The sequence below is a fragment of the Actinia tenebrosa genome, unplaced genomic scaffold (genome assembly GCF_029948245.1).
Source record: "Actinia tenebrosa isolate PJP-AT-01 unplaced genomic scaffold, QUT_ActTen_1.0 PGA_scaffold1__47_contigs__length_23844297, whole genome shotgun sequence".
Lineage (NCBI taxonomy): Eukaryota > Metazoa > Cnidaria > Anthozoa > Actiniaria > Actiniidae > Actinia > Actinia tenebrosa.
Window position 1 is genome coordinate 8,822,466 of NW_028292578.1, and position 19,599 is coordinate 8,842,064.

The following is a 19,599-nucleotide window of genomic DNA, read 5'->3' on the forward strand; positions in this document are numbered from 1 at the left end:
TTTTTCGCATGTTTATTACAGCATTAAATACCAGAAACAGACAAGACAACTTTTGTACTTTTTTTTTAATTCACGAATTTTTGACAATGGAATAAGCTTAACTTATCAATTCCCTTTCAAACTACTTCCTTCGGTCATGATAAACTGGGCAGTAGGCTGTAATAATGCGAGCAGAGAAGCAAGTTATTAGCATGATTTCAACAAGTTCTAATCAAACTATTGTATCATATGGTTAACAGAGTCCATGGCATTAGTCTTGTGATCAGCTGGGTTTGCCCTTGCTTCATATGTGCAAACTGTCACTTCATGTCTGTAGGCCTCTTGAAAATCTCCCTTTAGACCGATGAAGTAAATCTTTGATGTCTCAGCTCCAAAGTTCTTAGGAAAGTACATGGACAAGTGATTTACACTTGAAAAACGAGCTATTTTGGTGGAATACTCAAGACTACCATCATGGTCTTTGTGCAGTTCAAAAGTTTGATCAGCCTCAGCCTTTGCATCGTCAAACGTCATAAAAGGACGATTTTTGAAAAGTCTTACTTCAGAGGGATGATCTCCGTCTGTCCCACCTATAACCACAAATGCTTTTAGCTTTATTTGACCCGTAAATGGGATGTTAAACAGGAGTTCTTCATCAACGTCACTTTCAACAAATTTCGTCAAATCAAGTCGTTTGTCCCAAGGTTTAAAGACATTTTTTCCCGACTCTTCCTCTGCTTCGTTGAGACACTGCAGCCTGAACATGTCAATCTTCTGGTACAAGCTGTATTGACTTCCTCTTTCTGACGGATCGTCGTGTACGTGGTCATGATCGTGATGATGATGATGATGATCGCCTCCACAACCGGCCATCTTGGATGCTTAGAAACCGCACCTGCTCTGACAAACGAGAGAAACTGGGTCTCTTGGCCCAGAGTCTTCCGGCTTTTTGGTCAGCGGGCTGGCGCAGACTGTGAAAAGCTGTAAAAATGCGTGCGCCGTGCCGTGACGGTGCACTATGCCCGAGCAGAATGATTAGATAAGCGGCGTTTTCGCACGATAATAGTAATAATAATAATAATAATAATAATAATAATAATAATAATAATAATAATAATAATAATGATAATAATAATAATAATAATAGCTTATTATTTGTATTGCGCAATTTAACATGTTAATATGATCAACTGCGCATTACATATAGGTACACTAAAATACTAGGCATAAAATCTCTAAAAAAAAACTACAAAAAGAGTATATAAAAGATTTAATAACTAAGGTTCAGTTTAGACGTCGAATCCCGCACGCGCCGAATGCAATGCAGACAAACCAAACATTAGTTTGCCCATCTGCACTAGACCGGGCACGCGCGAAATTCCACGTCCAAACGGGCCCAACACGTTAAAACAAATGGGAAACTAATTTGTAAATATTAAATAAAAAGAAATCTAATTAAAAGCTAGTCTAAAAAGGTGGGTCTTTAACATCGTCTTGAATCTATTAAATGTCTCTCGTTACGTATCTCTTGTGGTAAATTGTTCCATAACTTCGGAGCAGCCGCCGAAAAAGCACGGTCTCCTAGTGTCTTTTTGGCCTTTTTGGTCAAAAAGCTTGGCGGCTGCAGAAGCAAAACCTTTAGAAGATCTAAGATTATAAGAATTGTTATCCTTAATGCTAACCAGTTCACATATATATCTTGGGGCAAGCCCATTAATTGCTTTAAAAGTAAATAAGATAACTTTAAATCTATCCTAAATTTAACCGACTGGTGTAATATGAGAGTATCTAGGTATACTATATATAAGCCTAGCTGCTGAATTTTGGACTCTTCATGTGTATAATTTCGTAATGTTTATTGCTGGAAATCCATGTAGAATACCGTTAGAATAATCTATGCGCCCTATAATTAATGCATGAACAAGTATTTGTGTCACTTCATTACTCAAATATTTCCTTATGCGCCCAACATTGGTAAGATGAAAGTAAGCTGCTTTGCAAGTTTTATTTATATGCTCCTGAAGACTTAAGTTGCGGTCAAACCAAGTTCCAAGATTCTTTACTGAGCTCACAGATTGCACACGAGCTAGCCTCTCCAACCTTGAGGTAATCTACGTGAACCTTAGCCAGCTGCTGGCGTGTACCAATTATGGTAAACTCGGTCTTGCTATCATTGATCTTGAGTTTATCCGCTTAGCATCCACGTTCTGATTTTCCGCACACAGAGCTCCATAGCAGCGACGGCTTCATCAGTATTCAAGGCACTGTCAGGCTTGAACGCAAGATATAATACATGTGCGTGTCGTCTGCATAGACGTGCACACTAGGCAGATGTCTCTTGACCACCAAAATTTACTAGCATATAAAGTAAACAGCATAGGACCTAGAAGGACCCTTGTGGAACGCCTTGCTCTAGTTGGATTGCATCAGAACAATTTCCGTCGAGAGAGATGCGCTGGAACCGATCTGTTAAATAGGAAGCAAACCATTTCAAATCTGTTCCCTTTATCCCAAAGCTCGATGTGATTGGTTCAATTCGATCCGTGCCGTGTCAGTAGCGGTACCGAGAGCCGAGCAAAATTCATAAAAAAATCGAGTTTCAAGGTAGTAACCACGTTATTGTAATCGATTCTTTATTTGAGACAACTTTTCTATAAAATCTTTTACTGTAATCATAGTTAATGATAAGAGTCTTTCAGGGCTGAAAAAATGACAATCTATAATTTCAGTGTTTTCATCCATTAATTATCAGCTGTTGTTATGGTTATCATTGCTCATCAGTATCACATATAGTTTAGCAGGTGAATCTTTTTAGCATGGCTGACCCGTTAACCATCATAGTGCTATTTCCGAAACCTTGGCCAATCAGTAGTGCTTATTATCATCACAGGTGGAAATAAATTGAAACTGTATTCTGATTCTAAATAATTGAATAGTTTAGTGATTCCATCACGACCGCCAGTAAAAAGGGTGCGAGTCTAATTTTTTCATAACTAGCAGTTTTAGGAGCGATAAAGGGTAGTTTATTCTCCTGGCAGGTCCGGCTACACGATCAAATGCGTGCCAAATCTTGGTTGGCTGCTTCAGGTCCTGCCATGAGCTAAGAAAGGTAACTTGTCTCTTTTTATTGTTTCTGCTGTGATTTTATCTGCTATGAAGAATAATGTTTTCATTTCGATAGAGACTTGTTCCCTTTCCGCACTATATGTTGCTTGTTAGTTGACAACTTCGATGGTTGCCAGAATGGAACGACGGTTGCCAATATTGTACTTGCTCAACCGAATTTAAAGGAATCGTCCTTTTATGCACTTTATAATGCTTAAAATTATCATTTCGATTTACTCAACTGAAAGCGTTAATCTTTTCCCATCCTTTTCAATTATTGGGTTATTGAAACAGTTGAACACTGAAAGAAACTTATGTTGATCATTTGATTTGATGAGTCCAATGAATACCAATACAAAAATTAATATTGAACATCTTATTACCCATATTTATTGCCTTTTAACGCTGGTTTTGTTTACTAAAGGATATAGATAACTGGATATTGAGCAAGTAAGAGTTACTTTTAAACTGAGGGGCGCATTTATTATCACAAAGTAACCTAGGTGACCTGCTCACCTCGATAGAATTTTAGCGCGTCAATAATCAGTTGTCCTCTACGGTATTTTCAGATTATATATAGGTGAGCACAGACGAAATAATTATTAACGGTATCGCTTTGGATCATCCTCTTGTAAACCGTTGTCAAAGGTAAGTAAGCCAAGAGATTCTAAATGATTTATTCTTGATCTCTCTGGACCAGCTTCGTCAGGTTTTGATGAATGGAGCCTTGGGCACGAAATCACGATTCATTGAGCATGGTCCAACCGCTTATATCAGTATTATTTTACAGACGTTTTCCACAAATTCTAGCAACTAAAATATTGGTGATTTTAAGATCATTACAAGAACAAAAATCTTAGAAAACTTTGTAATTATTTCCGCTACACGTCGGTTCTGTCTTTACCAAAACAAGAACCCACATTGCCAAAATTGGATAGTCACTGTGTTTTGAAAATAGTGACTATCCAATTTTACTAATGACTGCCTTCCTCCCTTTAATTACTTTTATAAAGGCCATTTTTTTGATTCGTCTAATAATCAAACTGAGTATCTTTTTCTTAAAGATATACTGATAAACGATGGAATGTCTTAAATATTTCACGGACGGGTATCGAAAGATATCATTGATCGCCAACGAAGACAACGATAGTTACGAGTGTGTCAAACAAGAACTTGATGATGTCATGAATTGGAATCAACTGGAAAAAGAAACGAGAGACAAGGTTATCGAGATTAAGGATTATTTTCAGAAATGTTTAAACAAATCCTCGGATAACAATGACGAAGCGGCCGTCATCAAAGAGGCCAAAGAATTTGGAAATGTTATGGATGAATACAACAAGAAGTAAGTCAGTCGACATTTCTGGATATGTAAAGAAAATTGTCTTGGTGTAACATCGTAAATCATGCTCGGTATACGGGGAATTGAATACATAATTCAACAGTTTAATAATTGTAACAGCAATAACTTGGATAACTAATCTTTTCCCGGGGACCAGGGGAAAGTCACTCAATTTAATGCAACCATAAATTAATGTTAATTCATGTATGGAAATGGTTGTTTCAATTACCGGGACTAATACTGATTTGAGGTAAAAGAGGTTTAAACTATAGGTACACCTCCCTGCTGTGGCGGATTTAGGGTGGTTCAATGGGTGCAAATGAACCCCCGCATCGGCTGGTACCTTGGATGTTATATATTTTTTAAAATAAATAAATAAAAGTATGGTACTAACTCATGAGATTTAATATGAAATGAGACTGGTGGATAGGTTATCTTTATCAGGAGCGCCCCGTCATTAAATCGAAGACAAAGGCGAAATTCGGACAAACAAACTTACAAGTTTACATTCAGCAGATAATTTTCACAGCCGATCGCAGTTGATCTTAGTTTACATGGGTTATTATTTTAACTTAATGTAAAAATAATAAAATCCGTTCGTATAATCCTCGTAGCGGTTAAACAGAATGCAATGTTTGTCCGAATCTTTTAGCTATTTTTAGAATCAGTGCGCTGCGCTATTGAACCTCCCTCCCCCCCCCCCCCCCCCCCCCCCACCTCTCTTAAAGTCCGGGATCCGCCACTGCCCTGGTTAAAGCAGAATCATGAATATGTCTTTCTTTTCAATTCCTTTTTTTAAAATAGAATTCGCAAAATCGATGCGTTGATAAGCCTGGTTCCAGAAAAAATAGATGCTCGTATCTCACTCTTAGAAGAACGAATCAAAAAAATTCAAGTTCATGGTCTACGCTTTGGCACCGCTGCTATAGCTTTATTGGCTTGTCTTGGAGCTTTAACTTCATGGCAAATCTTTGGAGCTAAAGCCGTGAAGATCGTGCTGGGTGGAGCAGTTGGCTTGGGCTTTGGAATACTCATATTTCTGATCATTTACCATAGTATTTTTGCTCTAGAAAACAGACATTTATCAAAATGGAAGGAATTAAAAAAACTCATTCAAGATTTTCCCAAAATGGTGTCAGACATCAAACAGAAGCGGCGAATAACTAGAGATATAGCTACTTCATTGATAGATGGTGTAGAAATAGGAATAATGGATGCATCAGAAGAAATACTTAACCAGTGTGAGGAATTCCTTGATGATCATTAGCATCTCAAAGGCTTTTACGATAGACATTTTTACTACAGGTGAAGTTGCGTAAAGCCTGATTTTCACAAGCGACACAAGCACAAGCGCAATCACAAGCGCAAGCATAAGAGGCCTTATTTCATCGTGAAAACTGTTCAACGCAAGCATAAGCACAGGCGCAAGCACAAGCACAAGGATCAAAATTTTGGAATGGACATTTTTACTCTATCCCGCGCGCGGGGATCGTGAGGGTTATTGATTGACTTGCAAAAGTACTGAATCAGTGTCAGTAATAACCTTTATTTATTGGACCAATTATTTTATTATAGCGCATTATTGGGTATTAAGGTTGGTCAGAAAGTGATTTGCCGAACTTACAGAAAAGGTTGGTTTTTTTTGCGCCTCACCCGCACAAGCACTTATCTGCTCTACGTTTTTTATATTGGAGATTAGCTTTTAAAGAAACTCTAACTATACGATCAGGAAGCCAGAAGCCGAGCCTCTTGAGTGATAAGTAAGCTCCTTTAGTTGAAATACGATCGTGTTTGTTGGCGATTAAAGACGTTTCACTGCCAAGTGTTGGGAAACCCTTTGAGTGCCGCGGAAGCCACTCTAGTGCCAAAAAGGAAACCATTGAATGGTAAATATGGTTATAACAGATCTAGATATGGAATCAATGAAAAATGAAGAAATAAATGCAAGTGATTATGAATCGAGTAATGTAATCTTTATATTGTGGAATATGGACTATGAACTGAACTTCAGTGGAAAGAATAAAATCTGAAAAAAGAAATACAATGGACAATATTTTCCTTCATCTTTCATCGTGCTGTTGAATTTTCTCTTTTCTTGATTTTCTTACTTTCTCTTATTTTTTCTTTTCTTTTTTCTTTTCTTTTCTTTTCTTTTTTCTTTACTCCGCTTCGCATTATTTTGCACAGTATTGACGTTGGGTTTCCTGTATGTATGATGTCGGTGTATACCTGGTATCTAGTAGTAATCTGCTTGCAAGTCGAGAAGGCGAGTCGAGGATTTGTCGCTATTTCAACAATTTTTGCTACGGAAATCTGTCTTATTACCAACCAAATAACCAGACAAAGGAAAGCTTGTGCTAAAGATAGTTTAGTTGATCGATTTTTTGTTCAGTCTTAAGCGTGAAGCGGTTTTTCCAGCCGTCTTTTGCTGGGGTAAAGGATGAGCTCAATGATGACAGCGGAAAGGAACGACACATCGGCCATCAGCGGTAAATATCATCTACCCTTCCAAATATCTATTTTCTAATCACTATTATGCTATTCATTTAATAATGTTGTGATGCTGTGTGTCTTCGGTACAAGGTAAGGTATGGGATAAAACAACTTTAGCCGTCACCTCTCTATTCCCGTAAATATTTTTATTCAAAATCAATAGTAACAACGATCTCTTATTTTTTTGATTTTGCCGAAAAAAGTCCAGTGCATTGTCTTGCAATCCGAATTTCATGTCAAAATCTGTCATTACTAGAATATATTCAGATTACGTTAATTAATATTATAACAAACACATATTCATGTGTAAATGTTGACAATACTCCCACCCCTGCCACCAGGCATAATTTTGGGTTTATTAACAGACATTTCTACAAAACTTGTAATCTGAGAACACTCTAATGCAGAATAGCTGATTGTAATCTTACAAATTATTTCCTTAATTCTTTCTATTCAAATAATAGAATAATTAAGATAGATTTTTCCTTGGTATTGTTTTAGCGATCACGCATGCCTGGGCGCATTCCTCATACTTTGAACATCTTGTTTGCATTCATCATAAGTTTTGAAACAAGTACAAATCAAAGAAGAAAGGGCTTATTATGTGCAATAAAGAGAAAATATTATATATAAAGTGTGTTATTTTTGTGGCTTAATATTGTTATTGTCAAAATTAATACTTAAAATACTTGTGGTATTTATTATTCACACAATAATATAATCTATTTTAATAAGAAGATTTCTCTTATTGCATTTCGTATTTCATAATCCCTTCACTACAACTATGGCTCCTCTTCAAGACTCATTACTTTTTTGATTTTTTTTGACAGTTACAGAGCTCAGATTTCATTTTCAACTATATAGTATGAAACTATGTCATAGTTACTAACCTATTAAAGCTGTCAAGTCTGAAATATATTTTTAAACTTACTTGAACCTGCTCCAGATATTCAACTACAACATATATATATTCATGTGGCTCATGTATTTTTGATCAAATGGGGAGTGGCTGTCATAAATATGTCATTTTCTAAGAGTGATTGTTACAAATGTACCTAATAATTTTACACAATTTGAACAAAAATGTAAAAAATTAAAGGTGTATTAAAAGCATTTTGGTGTCATGTGTCTTTAAGAACCTCAAATTATTGAAAATTATTTTTTTGATGTTTAAAATATGAGTAAGATTTCTGAAAAATAGAATTAGAATCAAGCAGTTGTTTTTTTTGGGGGGGGGGGGAGGGTGGAGTGAGGGAAATCAGAACTAGAAGGAAAACACTTAGAGAATCAAACATCAATAAAACACCCAAGTAATACATGTTTTTAATATCGTAGGTCTAACTGCCAAAGAACAAGCTCTGCTCAATGATATTAGACAAAGAAAGTCCCAATTATTGGTAGAAATTGAGGTGAGTAGTAGATATTATCAGGAGTGTAAAAACTATTATTATCTCAATTCTCCTATAAGTTTGATTGGAAGAAAACTGCCAATATTGTTGGCTCAGAATTGTCCTTTTGTTTAAACAGAAGAGACAATAATGTGTTTAATGTTTATTGTTCATGATTATTACAAGGTGTTTATGGTGTTGTTATGGTATCAGCTGTGTTACTGAGTAACACTTGACCAACAGTCTGTGTGACAATGGATCAGTAGATTAATTGTGGTAGATTATATCTGCTATTTGAGGTCATTTAATCATACCACACAGGGGTACAGATGTTTGGGTGCTAAATGATTTGTAATGTAGGTGCATTGAATTCTTGATCTTAGTTGATTGGATAGAAATGTGTTTCCTTCTGTTTGCAGACAATTATTTATTGTGTTGATTAGTTGAAAAATCACATTAAGTTTTCCTTTGCAGTTGTTAGGAATACAAATTCCTTTCATGATATATTTACAAAATTGAAAAACTTTTACCTATAAAGTATAGGTAAAATCTCTTACTCAAAAACAGGATTATATTATGATATTTTATGAAAAAGTACAAAGACCTATTTATTACCATAATAATATTCACAATAGACTTGTTATGTTGAATAACACAATTTCATAATTTAACCTCCTACAGCACTAGTATTGGTCTGTTCCTGGTCTCATTTTGCACTTCTGAAACGATTGTATTTGTTATATTTTCTTTCCAAGAGTTATCTTTTGATTTCCTATTTTGTCCTAGTGTTGTGTAACTATTTAAGGGTACTTGCTTTTGCTTCCTTCCCTTCATTTCCTCTCACCTACTCCACTTCACCCTGTTTCCTTCCCTTCATTTTATTCAAACTATTGTATAGGTATGTTAAGTATTATCTATCTATTTCAGCTTAGGGGACATTTGCATTTTGACTACCTGTCTATTTTCTTCTCTCTCCACCCCTGTGACTTGCTTTGCTCCTCTCCCCACCCTCCCCTCCAGAGGATATACAAGCCACACAAGTAAAACCCAATGTATCCATTTAACTTTGTTTTTTAGAGAGGCTGTACCTTAAATTCGTATAGCATTATTAAGAGTATAATAATTTTAGGCATGTTACACACCCTCTGTCCCCCCTCCCCCTCCCCCTACCCCCTCACCCCCTCCCCCCATCCTATAATATATCCTGTCCATCAAGACAATAATTTTCATTATTCATGCTGAAAGATTAAAGCTGTGGAAGTCTTAGCAGAAAGATATGTCATGACTTGCTTTAGGTGTTTGTCAATATAATTAACCCATGAAGACTGACTTCATTTACTCAAGTATGGCTTGTTCAATGATAGATGATCTTGATGAAGAGCAGTACTTAGAAAATGTATGTGTTATTTAGTCCCTATTCCGTATTATCATAATTATGATTCACTGCCAAAAATAGAGATGAAGATCTTAAACCTTTCTGATATGATACTAGTATTAGACTAGACACAATCTTTGTTTCCTGTTCTTAGTTGTTTGGCATAACTTTGTTTTTTCATCTTGTAAAAGGATCATTTATTAAGTCATTTGGTTAGAGGTCGTTTAATAATATACAGTACTATTATAGTTGAAAATAAGCTATAGTTATGGTGATCATCTTTACTAGTTGTTGTTGAAGATGATGGTTTATTTTCACAATGCTAACAGCATTGTGTTGTTAAAGTTCATTGTCACAAACTCCTCACTATACAACATGCAAGAAATCAGAGTAATAACCACTATATGCATATGATGTAGTCTATGTTAGGTCTTTGTTAGAGGGAATATAAAGTGCTTTTTATCTGTAGTATTTTATTTGTCTTTACTTCAGTAAATTGGTCTCACTATTATTGTTTCTCTGCCTGTATTTCGTTTAAGGCCAAGACAAATAAATGAATTAAATAAATATTAACTATTAGTTGGTCTTTTTCTAAACTCTCAGCTAATGTGAATTGAGTCTTGTATTGATGAGTGAAAAAACATTTATTATCAATTATTATATTTAGAATAATTATTTTATATTAATTATTCTAAATATAGTTCTTTTTATCTATTTTTAATGTTGTCTTAATGTTTTTTTCTTATTTCAGCAACTGAAGGCAGATATTGCCCAAGTGACAGATGAACTGGATTCCTTAGATCAGCAGGACTTAATTGGGTAAACATTCAATATTGTCTAAACACCTCAATATTAAGATTATTGGAAAAAGCTTGCATATTTATATCATGAAATAAAACGGATGGCGATGATCCATTGGCACATAATATACATTGCACATTATAGTATCTGTGATATTATTATAGTCTCTTATTGTTATGATCTAATCTATATTGCATGCAAATAGATATATTTGTATATCAAGTCATTATCAAACCCATAATAACTATGTAGCATTAAAATAACAGTTGTTTGTTGCAACCACAAAATGATAATCTAATTCCTTCATCTATTATTATCAGAGTTGTATTTCATGTTTTTGTCACACATTTGCATACAATTTATTTGCTTATCACCCGATGGAAATTTATACATTTTTATGGGTCTTGGAAGTGTGTCATTGTGAGTATGGCTTGTTAATTTTTTTGTAGTTCCAAAGAAGACATGAAAATAAAGCAGAAAACTATTGGAAGAAAGAAATTCAACTTACATCCTGAAAAAGTAAGTTTGAAAAAGGAAGCTCACATATATACATCATTTGGCACAAGCAGCTGAATGATTTCACAAATCAGCATTTATGAAAATGAGAAAATATTCTGATTTACAAAACAAACAAAACTTTTTTTGCTGGTATTCTAAATTTTAATTACTGCTAAGTTATATTGCATCCATTTTCAGTCTTTTTTACATATGAATGGTTTTACTCTAAACTATAGATATAATATCTAAAAACAGAACTGTTGTATTTGCCATGACCATCTAAAATGTTGCAAATTCTCCAGTGAGTATTGATACAGTTTCTATACGTAGCTTGAAAAACTAATGCTGAATAAAAAACTATGCAGTTAACTTTCTTTTTTCTGTAGATAGAATTTAAAGAACATTGTAATGTTTTTGTTTTTATAGGGCATAGAATATCTTGTATCAAATGGATTACTGAATAAAGTACCAGAAGATGTTGCAGACTTTCTGTATTCTGGAGAAGGTCTAAACAAGACACAAATTGGAAATTATCTTGGAGAAAAGTGAGTATTATTTGATATGTGTCAGAGAGTATAACATTCTAATGGAGCCATGGTATCGACCATTGATATAATGTTGCCAGTATCATACCATTGTCAGAATCTTCCATTGTCCTTCTGACACAATTTGGGGTCACATTCATTGCTATTGCTCAGGGTCTAGGCATGTCCCTCCATGCCAGGAAAAGTAAAAAATGTTTTTGTAGGTTAGGATCATTTCTCTTCAAAGAATGCTTCCTCGACCACAACAAAACTTTGATAAAGATCCTAGCTTTTGGATTAATTAGTCCATCCTCAGGGAATAATGGGACGGAGGAATAGTAAATGGAATTAAAAATTGATTAAATAGTTAATTTTACTTTAATTTTGTTTGTGTTTGATCTTAATGACTAATATATTACTGTTTCAACTTACAGCAAAGAATTCAACTTAGAAGTATTTGATAAATTTGTGGTACTGCACAAATTTGAAGGGAAGCTTCTTGTAAACGCTCTTAGGTAAGTATAAGGCAGTCATCATCATCACCGTCATCATCAGTCATCAACACTGAACTAAATCTACAAGCATCTGCAAAGGATCCAATCATATTTCTTTACAAAAAATGTCTTTTATAATCAGTTTTATCATCATTTTATTTTATATCTTTTTGGCGTTGTTCATGTTGTAAAATTACTAAGAGTAATATTTAGATAGCCCTCACACACATTAATGAAATAAAATCCATAGATTCATGTCTTTTTATTTCTTAATTAGGGAGTTTTTGTGGAGTTTTCGACTTCCAGGTGAGGCTCAAAAGATTGACAGAATGATGGAAGGATTTGCCAAACAATACTGTAAAGACAACCCAGGGTTATTCACCTCTACAGGTAAGATACATAGTGCTATAGTGTATACATGTATACTCCAGGACAATGACTGTCATTTGTGTTTTCATCCAAGCCCTGTAAAGGTCGTAAACCATTTATAAATTTAATTGCAAAGGCAGCACTTTCTCCTCAGTTATTTTAAGACCATGAACGATGGCTGTTCTTCTACACGACAGACTAATTTTCAATAAAATGAGCTATAACCAGGAGAGAAAAGAGAGAAAAGGTTTTACTGATATCCTTGTCAATGCACTAACATTGGTGAACTGTCCTTATTCCATTTCATTTTTTAAAATGTGGTCAAAAACGTTATGCATTCCTATACCCCTTTCCTATCCCACCCACCTTCTTCTGCTGCACCTAAGAATATATAGAGATTATCACATGTTAAGAACTTGATATTGTTTTTATTCACGAGTTTTTCCATATCATATCACGAACAAGCGAGTCCTCGAGCGAGTGAGCGATATGATACGGAAAAACTCATGAATAAAAACGATATCAAGTTCTTAACATGTAATAATTTGTTTATTACACATTTAGGCTCGATATATAACACACATAAAATGTTTTAGTGTCTTAAATATCCTTAACCGACTTACACCATTTCAAAATGTTAAAGAATTATACGTTTCCAATTCAATATCATTCAAGATATTAAAGCTTAATTAAAAATGTAAGAAGCACAAAATTCATCTTGAATTTGATAGAAATAAACACTAAATAGATATTTCTCTGGTCACTCTTGACTACTATCGTAGTCAAGTTACGGTTACAGTTTACCGTGAAGTGATATCGTATCACTTCACTGATATGGTTTTTATTCACGGCTTTATTTCACGGATATCGAGCTTAAATGTGTAATAAATGTATTTATCATTCATTAGAAATTAAATTTGTCTTTGACTTGTGAAATTTACAATTATTAAACAGACATTCACAAGTTCGAGACAACTTTAATTTATAATGGGTCATGAATCCTGACTGCAATTTTGAAATGTATACATTATATTCATTCAATAACCTGCAACCAACAACGATTTCTATTTTGATTTCTCTAGACACCTGTTACGTTTTAAGTTTTTCAATTATTCTGTTAAATACAAGTTTGCACAACCCAAGTGTTAAAGACAAGGTTAGTAATAGTAGACAGTTCCTATGCACCCTAGATTCTTAGAAAAAACATCCCTGCTAATTAAGAAATGTCAAAGAAATCAAATTGTATAAGGATATAAGATCTAAATGATCTCAACAATCTATTTATATTTCATTACAGCCAACAGTGGAAAAATTCATTCTAATGAACAAAGGCATCAACTGTGGAGCTGATTTAGACGAAGACTTCCTTGTTGTAAGTATATCTAAATATTGAAGTTTCCTTTTGTAAGACAAAAGAAGTTGGTAAACTGATGTAATGGTAAGATTGAGAGCTTAAGTACAGGGGATCCAGAAGGAAGTGACTGTCACATGTACCTAATGCCAATACCATAGGAAACCAATAAAAGCAGAAAAAGTAATTAAATTTGAGAACTACAATTACACCAAGCGCAAGTTTATCCAGATAGATCCTGAACTAGAGAAGATTGAGCACAGTCATTTATTTTTTGCTCAAGCCAACTATCTTTTAATGGTTCTCACTCTTATTTTTGAGGGTATTTCCTCTGGTTTTCCTTTTAACAACAGCTTAAATAATGACTTGTAATTTTTCTTTATTTCATGTAGACTCTATATGAAAGTATAAAGAATGAAGCTTTTAAAATCCCTGAAGATGATGGCAATGACATTACACAGACATTCTTCAACCCTGACAGAGAAGGTGTTCTTGTCAAAGAAGGTTAGAGTCTAGATTTACCTTGCTGTACCAAATCCTTGCATTCACCTGGTACTATTCACCTACATATGGGGGGTCACTCATTAACATGGTACTACACCTAGCCTATCTTACCTTGTGTACCTATTCACCTACATATGGGGGTCACTCATTAACATGGTACTACACCTAGCCTATCTTACCTTCTGTACTTATTCACCTACATATGGGGGGTCACTCATTAACATGGTACTACACCTAGCCTATCTTACCTTCTGTACTTATTCACCTACATATGGGGGGTCACTCATTAACATGGTACTACACCTAGCCTATCTTACCTTCTGTACTTATTCACCTACATATGGGGGGTCACTCATTAACATGGTACTACACCTAGCCTATCTTACCTTCTGTACTTATTCACCTACATATGGGGGGTCACTCATTAACATGGTACTACACCTAGCCTATCTTACCTTCTGTACTTATTCACCTACATATGGGGGGTCACTCATTAACATGGTACTACACCTAGCCTATATCTTACCTTCTGTACTTATTCACCTACATGTGAGGAGTCACTCATTTATCTGGTACTTTTGTTTTGTTCCACCATTTATTTAATTTTAGCAATCTGATATACTTTTCTTAGGTGGTCTCCATAAAACTTGGAGAAAAAGATATTTTATATTGAAAGACAACTGTCTATACTACTTTAAGAATGTTGGGGTAAGAAAAATAATTGTATTATCAATATTGTGGGATATATTTGTATAACTCTAACTATGGGCAAAGAGGGAAGAATTCTCTCCAATGGAAAATTAAAATCTCACAAAAAAAAAAAAAAAAAGAAATCAATACTATTCTATCAGATACATTGGTAACAATTGATGTTGTAATATTCCAGGATAGAGAACCGCGTGGAATCATTCCTCTTGAAAATCTGCAGGTCAGAGAAGTGAATGATGCCAGAAGAAAGGTGTGTAATATTGGTTATTATTTCTCTTATAGTTATATCTTTGTTTATTTAGAGGCAACAAAAATTGTGGGGAATGAGTGGGGGGGGGGGGGGGGGGGGGGTAGGAGGAGGGGGAAACTCCTTGCAGCCTATCTGTTATGTTGCATTTTTATCACTAATATTAAATTATCTCCATCATTTATGATTTTTATTTCAGTACTGTTTTGAGATTTACTCAGCTGATAATGCATCAGGTTTGATCAAGGCATGTAAGACCGACTCTGAAGGAAAAGTTGTCGAAGGTATTAACAGATATAGATATTTTGTTATGCCAATGAGAAGTTGTGTAAGAGGAAATAGATAAATCTATAAAGTGGAAATATCCTTTGCTCATAGTGACTTGGTTTTTGACATCGTTTTAAAAAGATTTATCCCAATAACAATTATAACTTATAGTTTTCATTTTTACTGTTGATTTTCACTATTTTCTTTGTTAGGTCACCATGACGTTTATCGTATATGCGCATTTTCTGAGGAGGAAAGAGAAACATGGATCAAGTGCATAAAGTAAGTAATACACAAACTAGCACTAGTCAGAGCTCATTTGAACCCCCTAAAGCATGGTCAAACCCCTCAAATGACAGCTACAAACCCCCTAATTAGATTATGTGGTTTTTACTGAACCCCCCAAAAGGTAAATTCCTTTCCCTTCGTTTTGCCAAACTACAGTCAGGTTTGAACCCACCCCCCCCCCCCCCCCCCCCACCCCCTTTCCTGGTGAAAATCCTGGATCTGCTCCCCTATAATGTTTGTTACTTTTGTTTCAGGGCCAGCATGATTTTTGACCCTTTCTACGACATGCTACAGACAAGAAAGAAAAAAAGTCACACAAGCAGTTTACAGTTAACGAGGATACAATACAATACTGGTGTGATACATATTCCAATAATATAGGCCTACTTGTAGGGTGTGGTCCTGACGCTACTCCACCCAATAATACCCCAATACTGTACATCCAAAAGGATGTAAAAATCATTCTATCAATCAATCAAAGCAACGTTCCAATACTTGCACTGACAGTAGTTGTAAATAGATTCCTGTTTCCCATTTCAGACCATGTGTCATTCTCTAGAGTATTATTTCTTTGTTTAACAGTTGCACATGAGAGGACACATTAGTATCGATACAACTAAATCAAAGAATCTTGGTCCCAAGAGAATGGCACATGATCTGAAATGGGTAAATATTACGTCTAGGTGGATATTAAAGGTCCACTAATGTAGAGAAAACAGGAACCAATGTCAAAATGACTTGCAAGACTGCTATTGTAAATATGCCTTGATATCCCAGTAAGTCGAGCTCAATGTGAAAGAAATATTTTGATTATTACCAATGGAATAGAATTCATTTTTTCAGTCCATTCCTCGTTGCATGTCTTGTAAATGCACGTTTTTTATATATTTTGGTTTTCATCCAAATGAACCAACTGAGGATGTCTTGTCGAGATGATATTTCCAAATTTAAACTTTCATCTATTCTCAAAAGAGTAATTTTTGTAATTTTGTTAAGATTGTATTTTTTCTTTTAATCAAACCGATGAAATTTTAGTCAAAATAAATGGTATTTGATAAGTGTTGTTGTGTAGTTTTTAGTGTCTGTATACCATCACATAAAACACCATATGCATAGGTTGTATAACCCATTTTATTACCAACTACAAAACATTTTTAGGAGGGTAGTATACTGACAATAATGACAGCAAAAAGATGAAAGACTCGTTCTCTAACTAAAACATTTACAGGATTTATAAACATGATACATGCAAGGTGCAATCTGGACTTAAAATCAGTTACATTGCCATTAAGATGCAATTGAACCTGATTGGCAGTCACTCGGGGATGCTGTACTCGAGCCATCTTAAAAGCATTTTCTGTGGACAATGGCTGGGCCAGATTCATCATATTCTTGCTTGGAGATCCACATCTGTTGGAAGGTGGACAGAGAAGCGAGGATGGAGCCTCCGATCCAGACAGAGTATTTCCTCTCTGGTGGAGCGATGATCTTGATCTTCATAGTCGATGGTGCTAGGGCAGCTATTTCCTTCTGCATGCGATCAGCAATACCAGGGTACATGGTAGTTCCACCAGACAAGACAGTGTTAGCATACAGATCCTTACGGATATCGACATCACACTTCATGATGGAGTTGTATGTTGTCTCATGTATTCCACTAGATTCTAATCCCAGTGAGGAGGGTTGGAACAATGCTTCTGGGCATCGGAATCTCTCGTTGCCAATGGTGATGACTTGTCCGTCGGGAAGCTCATAGCTCTTCTCAAGACTTGAGCTGGAAGCTGCAGTCTGCATTTCTTGTTCAAAGTCAAGAGCAACATAGCAGAGCTTCTCCTTGATGTCACGTACGATTTCACGTTCAGCTGTGGTGGTGAAAGAGTAACCACGTTCTGTCAGGATCTTCATCAAGTAGTCAGTCAAGTCACGTCCAGCCAAGTCAAGACGGAGGATAGCGTGAGGAAGAGCATAACCCTCATAGATCGGTACAGTGTGAGTGACACCATCTCCAGAGTCCATGACAATACCAGTGGTACGACCAGAGGCATACAGGGACAAGACAGCCTGGATAGCTACGTACATAGCAGGGCTGTTGAAGGTCTCAAACATGATCTGGAAAATGAAATATGAAGTAAGCTTTTGAAGAAAAGCAAGAATATTTTTGGGCAAATCCCTACGTGAAGCAGAAGGCTTTACCATTTCTTATATGAAGAAACTCTCGCTTACCTGTGTCATTTTTTCACGATTGCCTTTTGGATTCAATGGTGCTTCGGTAAGAAGTACTGGATGCTCTTCTGGTGCCACACGAAGTTCGTTGTAGAAAGTGTGATGCCAAATCTAGACAAACCCAAGAAAGAAAAAGAGCGTCAGCTAGCCATGCTGAACTCAAACATTCAATGTCTGCAACAACAGTACAAGCGTTAAGTTGTTCTAAGCGAAAAAATCTACCTTTTCCATGTCATCCCAGTTGGTGACGATTCCATGTTCAATGGGGTATTTCAGGGTGAGAATACCTCTCTTGCTCTGGGCCTCATCTCCAACGTACGAGTCTTTTTGACCCATACCAACCATTACGCCTTGATGGCGAGGTCTACCAACGATGGAGGGGAAAACTGCTCGTGGAGCATCGTCTCCAGCAAAACCAGCTTTGCACATACCAGAACCATTATCGATCACCAAGGCTGCAATGTCGTCGTCTGCCATTTTCAAGGTTTAGAGTGAAAAAAGAGTTAAAATATTCAAACAAGTCAACGAAATTTGCTTCAACTCTGCCGTGTCTGTAAGTGAAAGCATGCGGCCGTCACTCGCCTTATATATCACATGATACATTACCTTATATGGGCATGGATGAGACCATATTTGGTAATAATTGGTTTGATGGATGTCAGAAATGACCGTGAAATGGTTTCTTTGGTACCCAGATCCTCTCGGCTTCTGACGCCATCTTGAATGTTTAAACTCCTTATTGAGAGATTTTGGCAAAGGCGCACAAAATATTCATTTATTTAAATAATGGATTGTTTATGGTAGCTTGGATAGTCTAAAAGCTGGTAAGTATGACTAGATTCGTTGTCTTGCACCGATCTCTGCTGAAGTACTTGGCCGTCTTTCATTGTTCTCAGTTTAATAATCATCAGAAGCCACTTGCCTTTACTTGAAATTAATTCCTATTTTTCGATTTTAAAAATCTTACATTATATCAAGTAGTTGGGCAACTGCATGCAAAGACTTCTTGTAAATCCCAGAATCCCTTGTAGGCCGGAATGATACGTGTAGCCCAGGGCGGGAGGAAGGAGGGGGAGGGGGAGGGGGAGAGGAGGGATCTCTCCCGACCTGGTCTATCCCAGTTCAGCTGATCTAACATAAAAGGCGGATCCATACCGTTTCAATTAAAGGGGGATTTGGAGGATAAATTTAGAATTTAAATGATATAAAGGGAACCAATGACAAACATACACGACTTAATACTTAGTGTTTGAGCCAACCTCCTACAGGGAGTGAACATAAAACAGCAGGGGCGAGGGCTGGGCATATTCTCATGACGGTAGCACGACTTAAGGTGATTTTTCCCTGGATCATGACACAAAATATTAAATCAAATTAAGCTTGTTTGATGAAACACCGTAATAGGTCTACATCTTCAACAGTAAGCTCAAATTTCTAGTATTCGGAGCGACGTCTAAAGTCTAAAAAAGGCTAAAGTGGGGGAGGGGCCAGCAGAGGATAATATGCTATTTGACTGGGGGCCAATAAAAAAATTTCAAATCACTGTAAAATCCCCTCCCCCTCACCCTTACCCTCACCCTCCCCCTCCCCTCCCCCTCCCCCCTCCCCCCTCCCCCATCCCCCATAGATTACGAACGATCCCT

The 19,599-nt window shown here is 36.0% G+C and overlaps 4 protein-coding genes across 4 annotated transcripts; 2 read left to right on the forward strand and 2 right to left on the reverse strand.

Moving 5' to 3' along the window:
- Window positions 1-47: 47 nt before the first annotated feature.
- On the reverse strand, window positions 48-863 carry LOC116295059 (PITH domain-containing protein 1-like). The gene has a single exon (XM_031702770.2). The coding sequence runs from the start codon at window positions 850-852 to the stop codon at window positions 217-219; it is 636 nt and encodes a 211-aa protein (XP_031558630.1). The 5' UTR covers window positions 853-863; the 3' UTR covers window positions 48-216.
- A 2,060-nt stretch (window positions 864-2,923) lies between these two features.
- Window positions 2,924-6,431, forward strand: LOC116295033 (uncharacterized). The gene is made up of 4 exons (XM_031702729.2): window positions 2,924-3,088; window positions 3,654-3,732; window positions 4,149-4,429; window positions 5,231-6,431. Exons 3-4 carry the CDS (start codon window positions 4,164-4,166, stop codon window positions 5,691-5,693), a joined length of 729 nt encoding a protein of 242 aa, XP_031558589.2. The 5' UTR covers window positions 2,924-3,088; window positions 3,654-3,732; window positions 4,149-4,163; the 3' UTR covers window positions 5,694-6,431.
- Window positions 6,432-6,670: 239 nt separating this feature from the next.
- Window positions 6,671-16,796, forward strand: LOC116295042 (cytohesin-1). Its single transcript, XM_089032572.1, is given in 16 exon segments — window positions 6,671-6,915; window positions 8,255-8,328; window positions 10,434-10,501; window positions 10,933-11,002; window positions 11,408-11,526; window positions 11,940-12,020; window positions 12,277-12,389; window positions 13,451-13,524; window positions 13,666-13,740; window positions 14,112-14,223; window positions 14,855-14,931; window positions 15,110-15,181; window positions 15,378-15,462; window positions 15,658-15,727; window positions 15,988-16,036; window positions 16,038-16,796. Coding segments are annotated over 16 exon segments (1,218 nt in total). The 5' UTR covers window positions 6,671-6,866; the 3' UTR covers window positions 16,068-16,796.
- A 46-nt stretch (window positions 16,797-16,842) lies between these two features.
- Window positions 16,843-18,448, reverse strand: LOC116295044 (actin, cytoplasmic 1). Its single transcript, XM_031702742.2, has 3 exons — window positions 18,179-18,448; window positions 17,957-18,067; window positions 16,843-17,842 (listed from the first exon to the last, which is right to left on the reverse strand). The coding sequence occupies exons 1-3, from the start codon at window positions 18,431-18,433 to the stop codon at window positions 17,078-17,080; spliced, it is 1,131 nt and encodes a 376-aa protein (XP_031558602.1). The 5' UTR covers window positions 18,434-18,448; the 3' UTR covers window positions 16,843-17,077.
- Window positions 18,449-19,599: the final 1,151 nt, after the last annotated feature.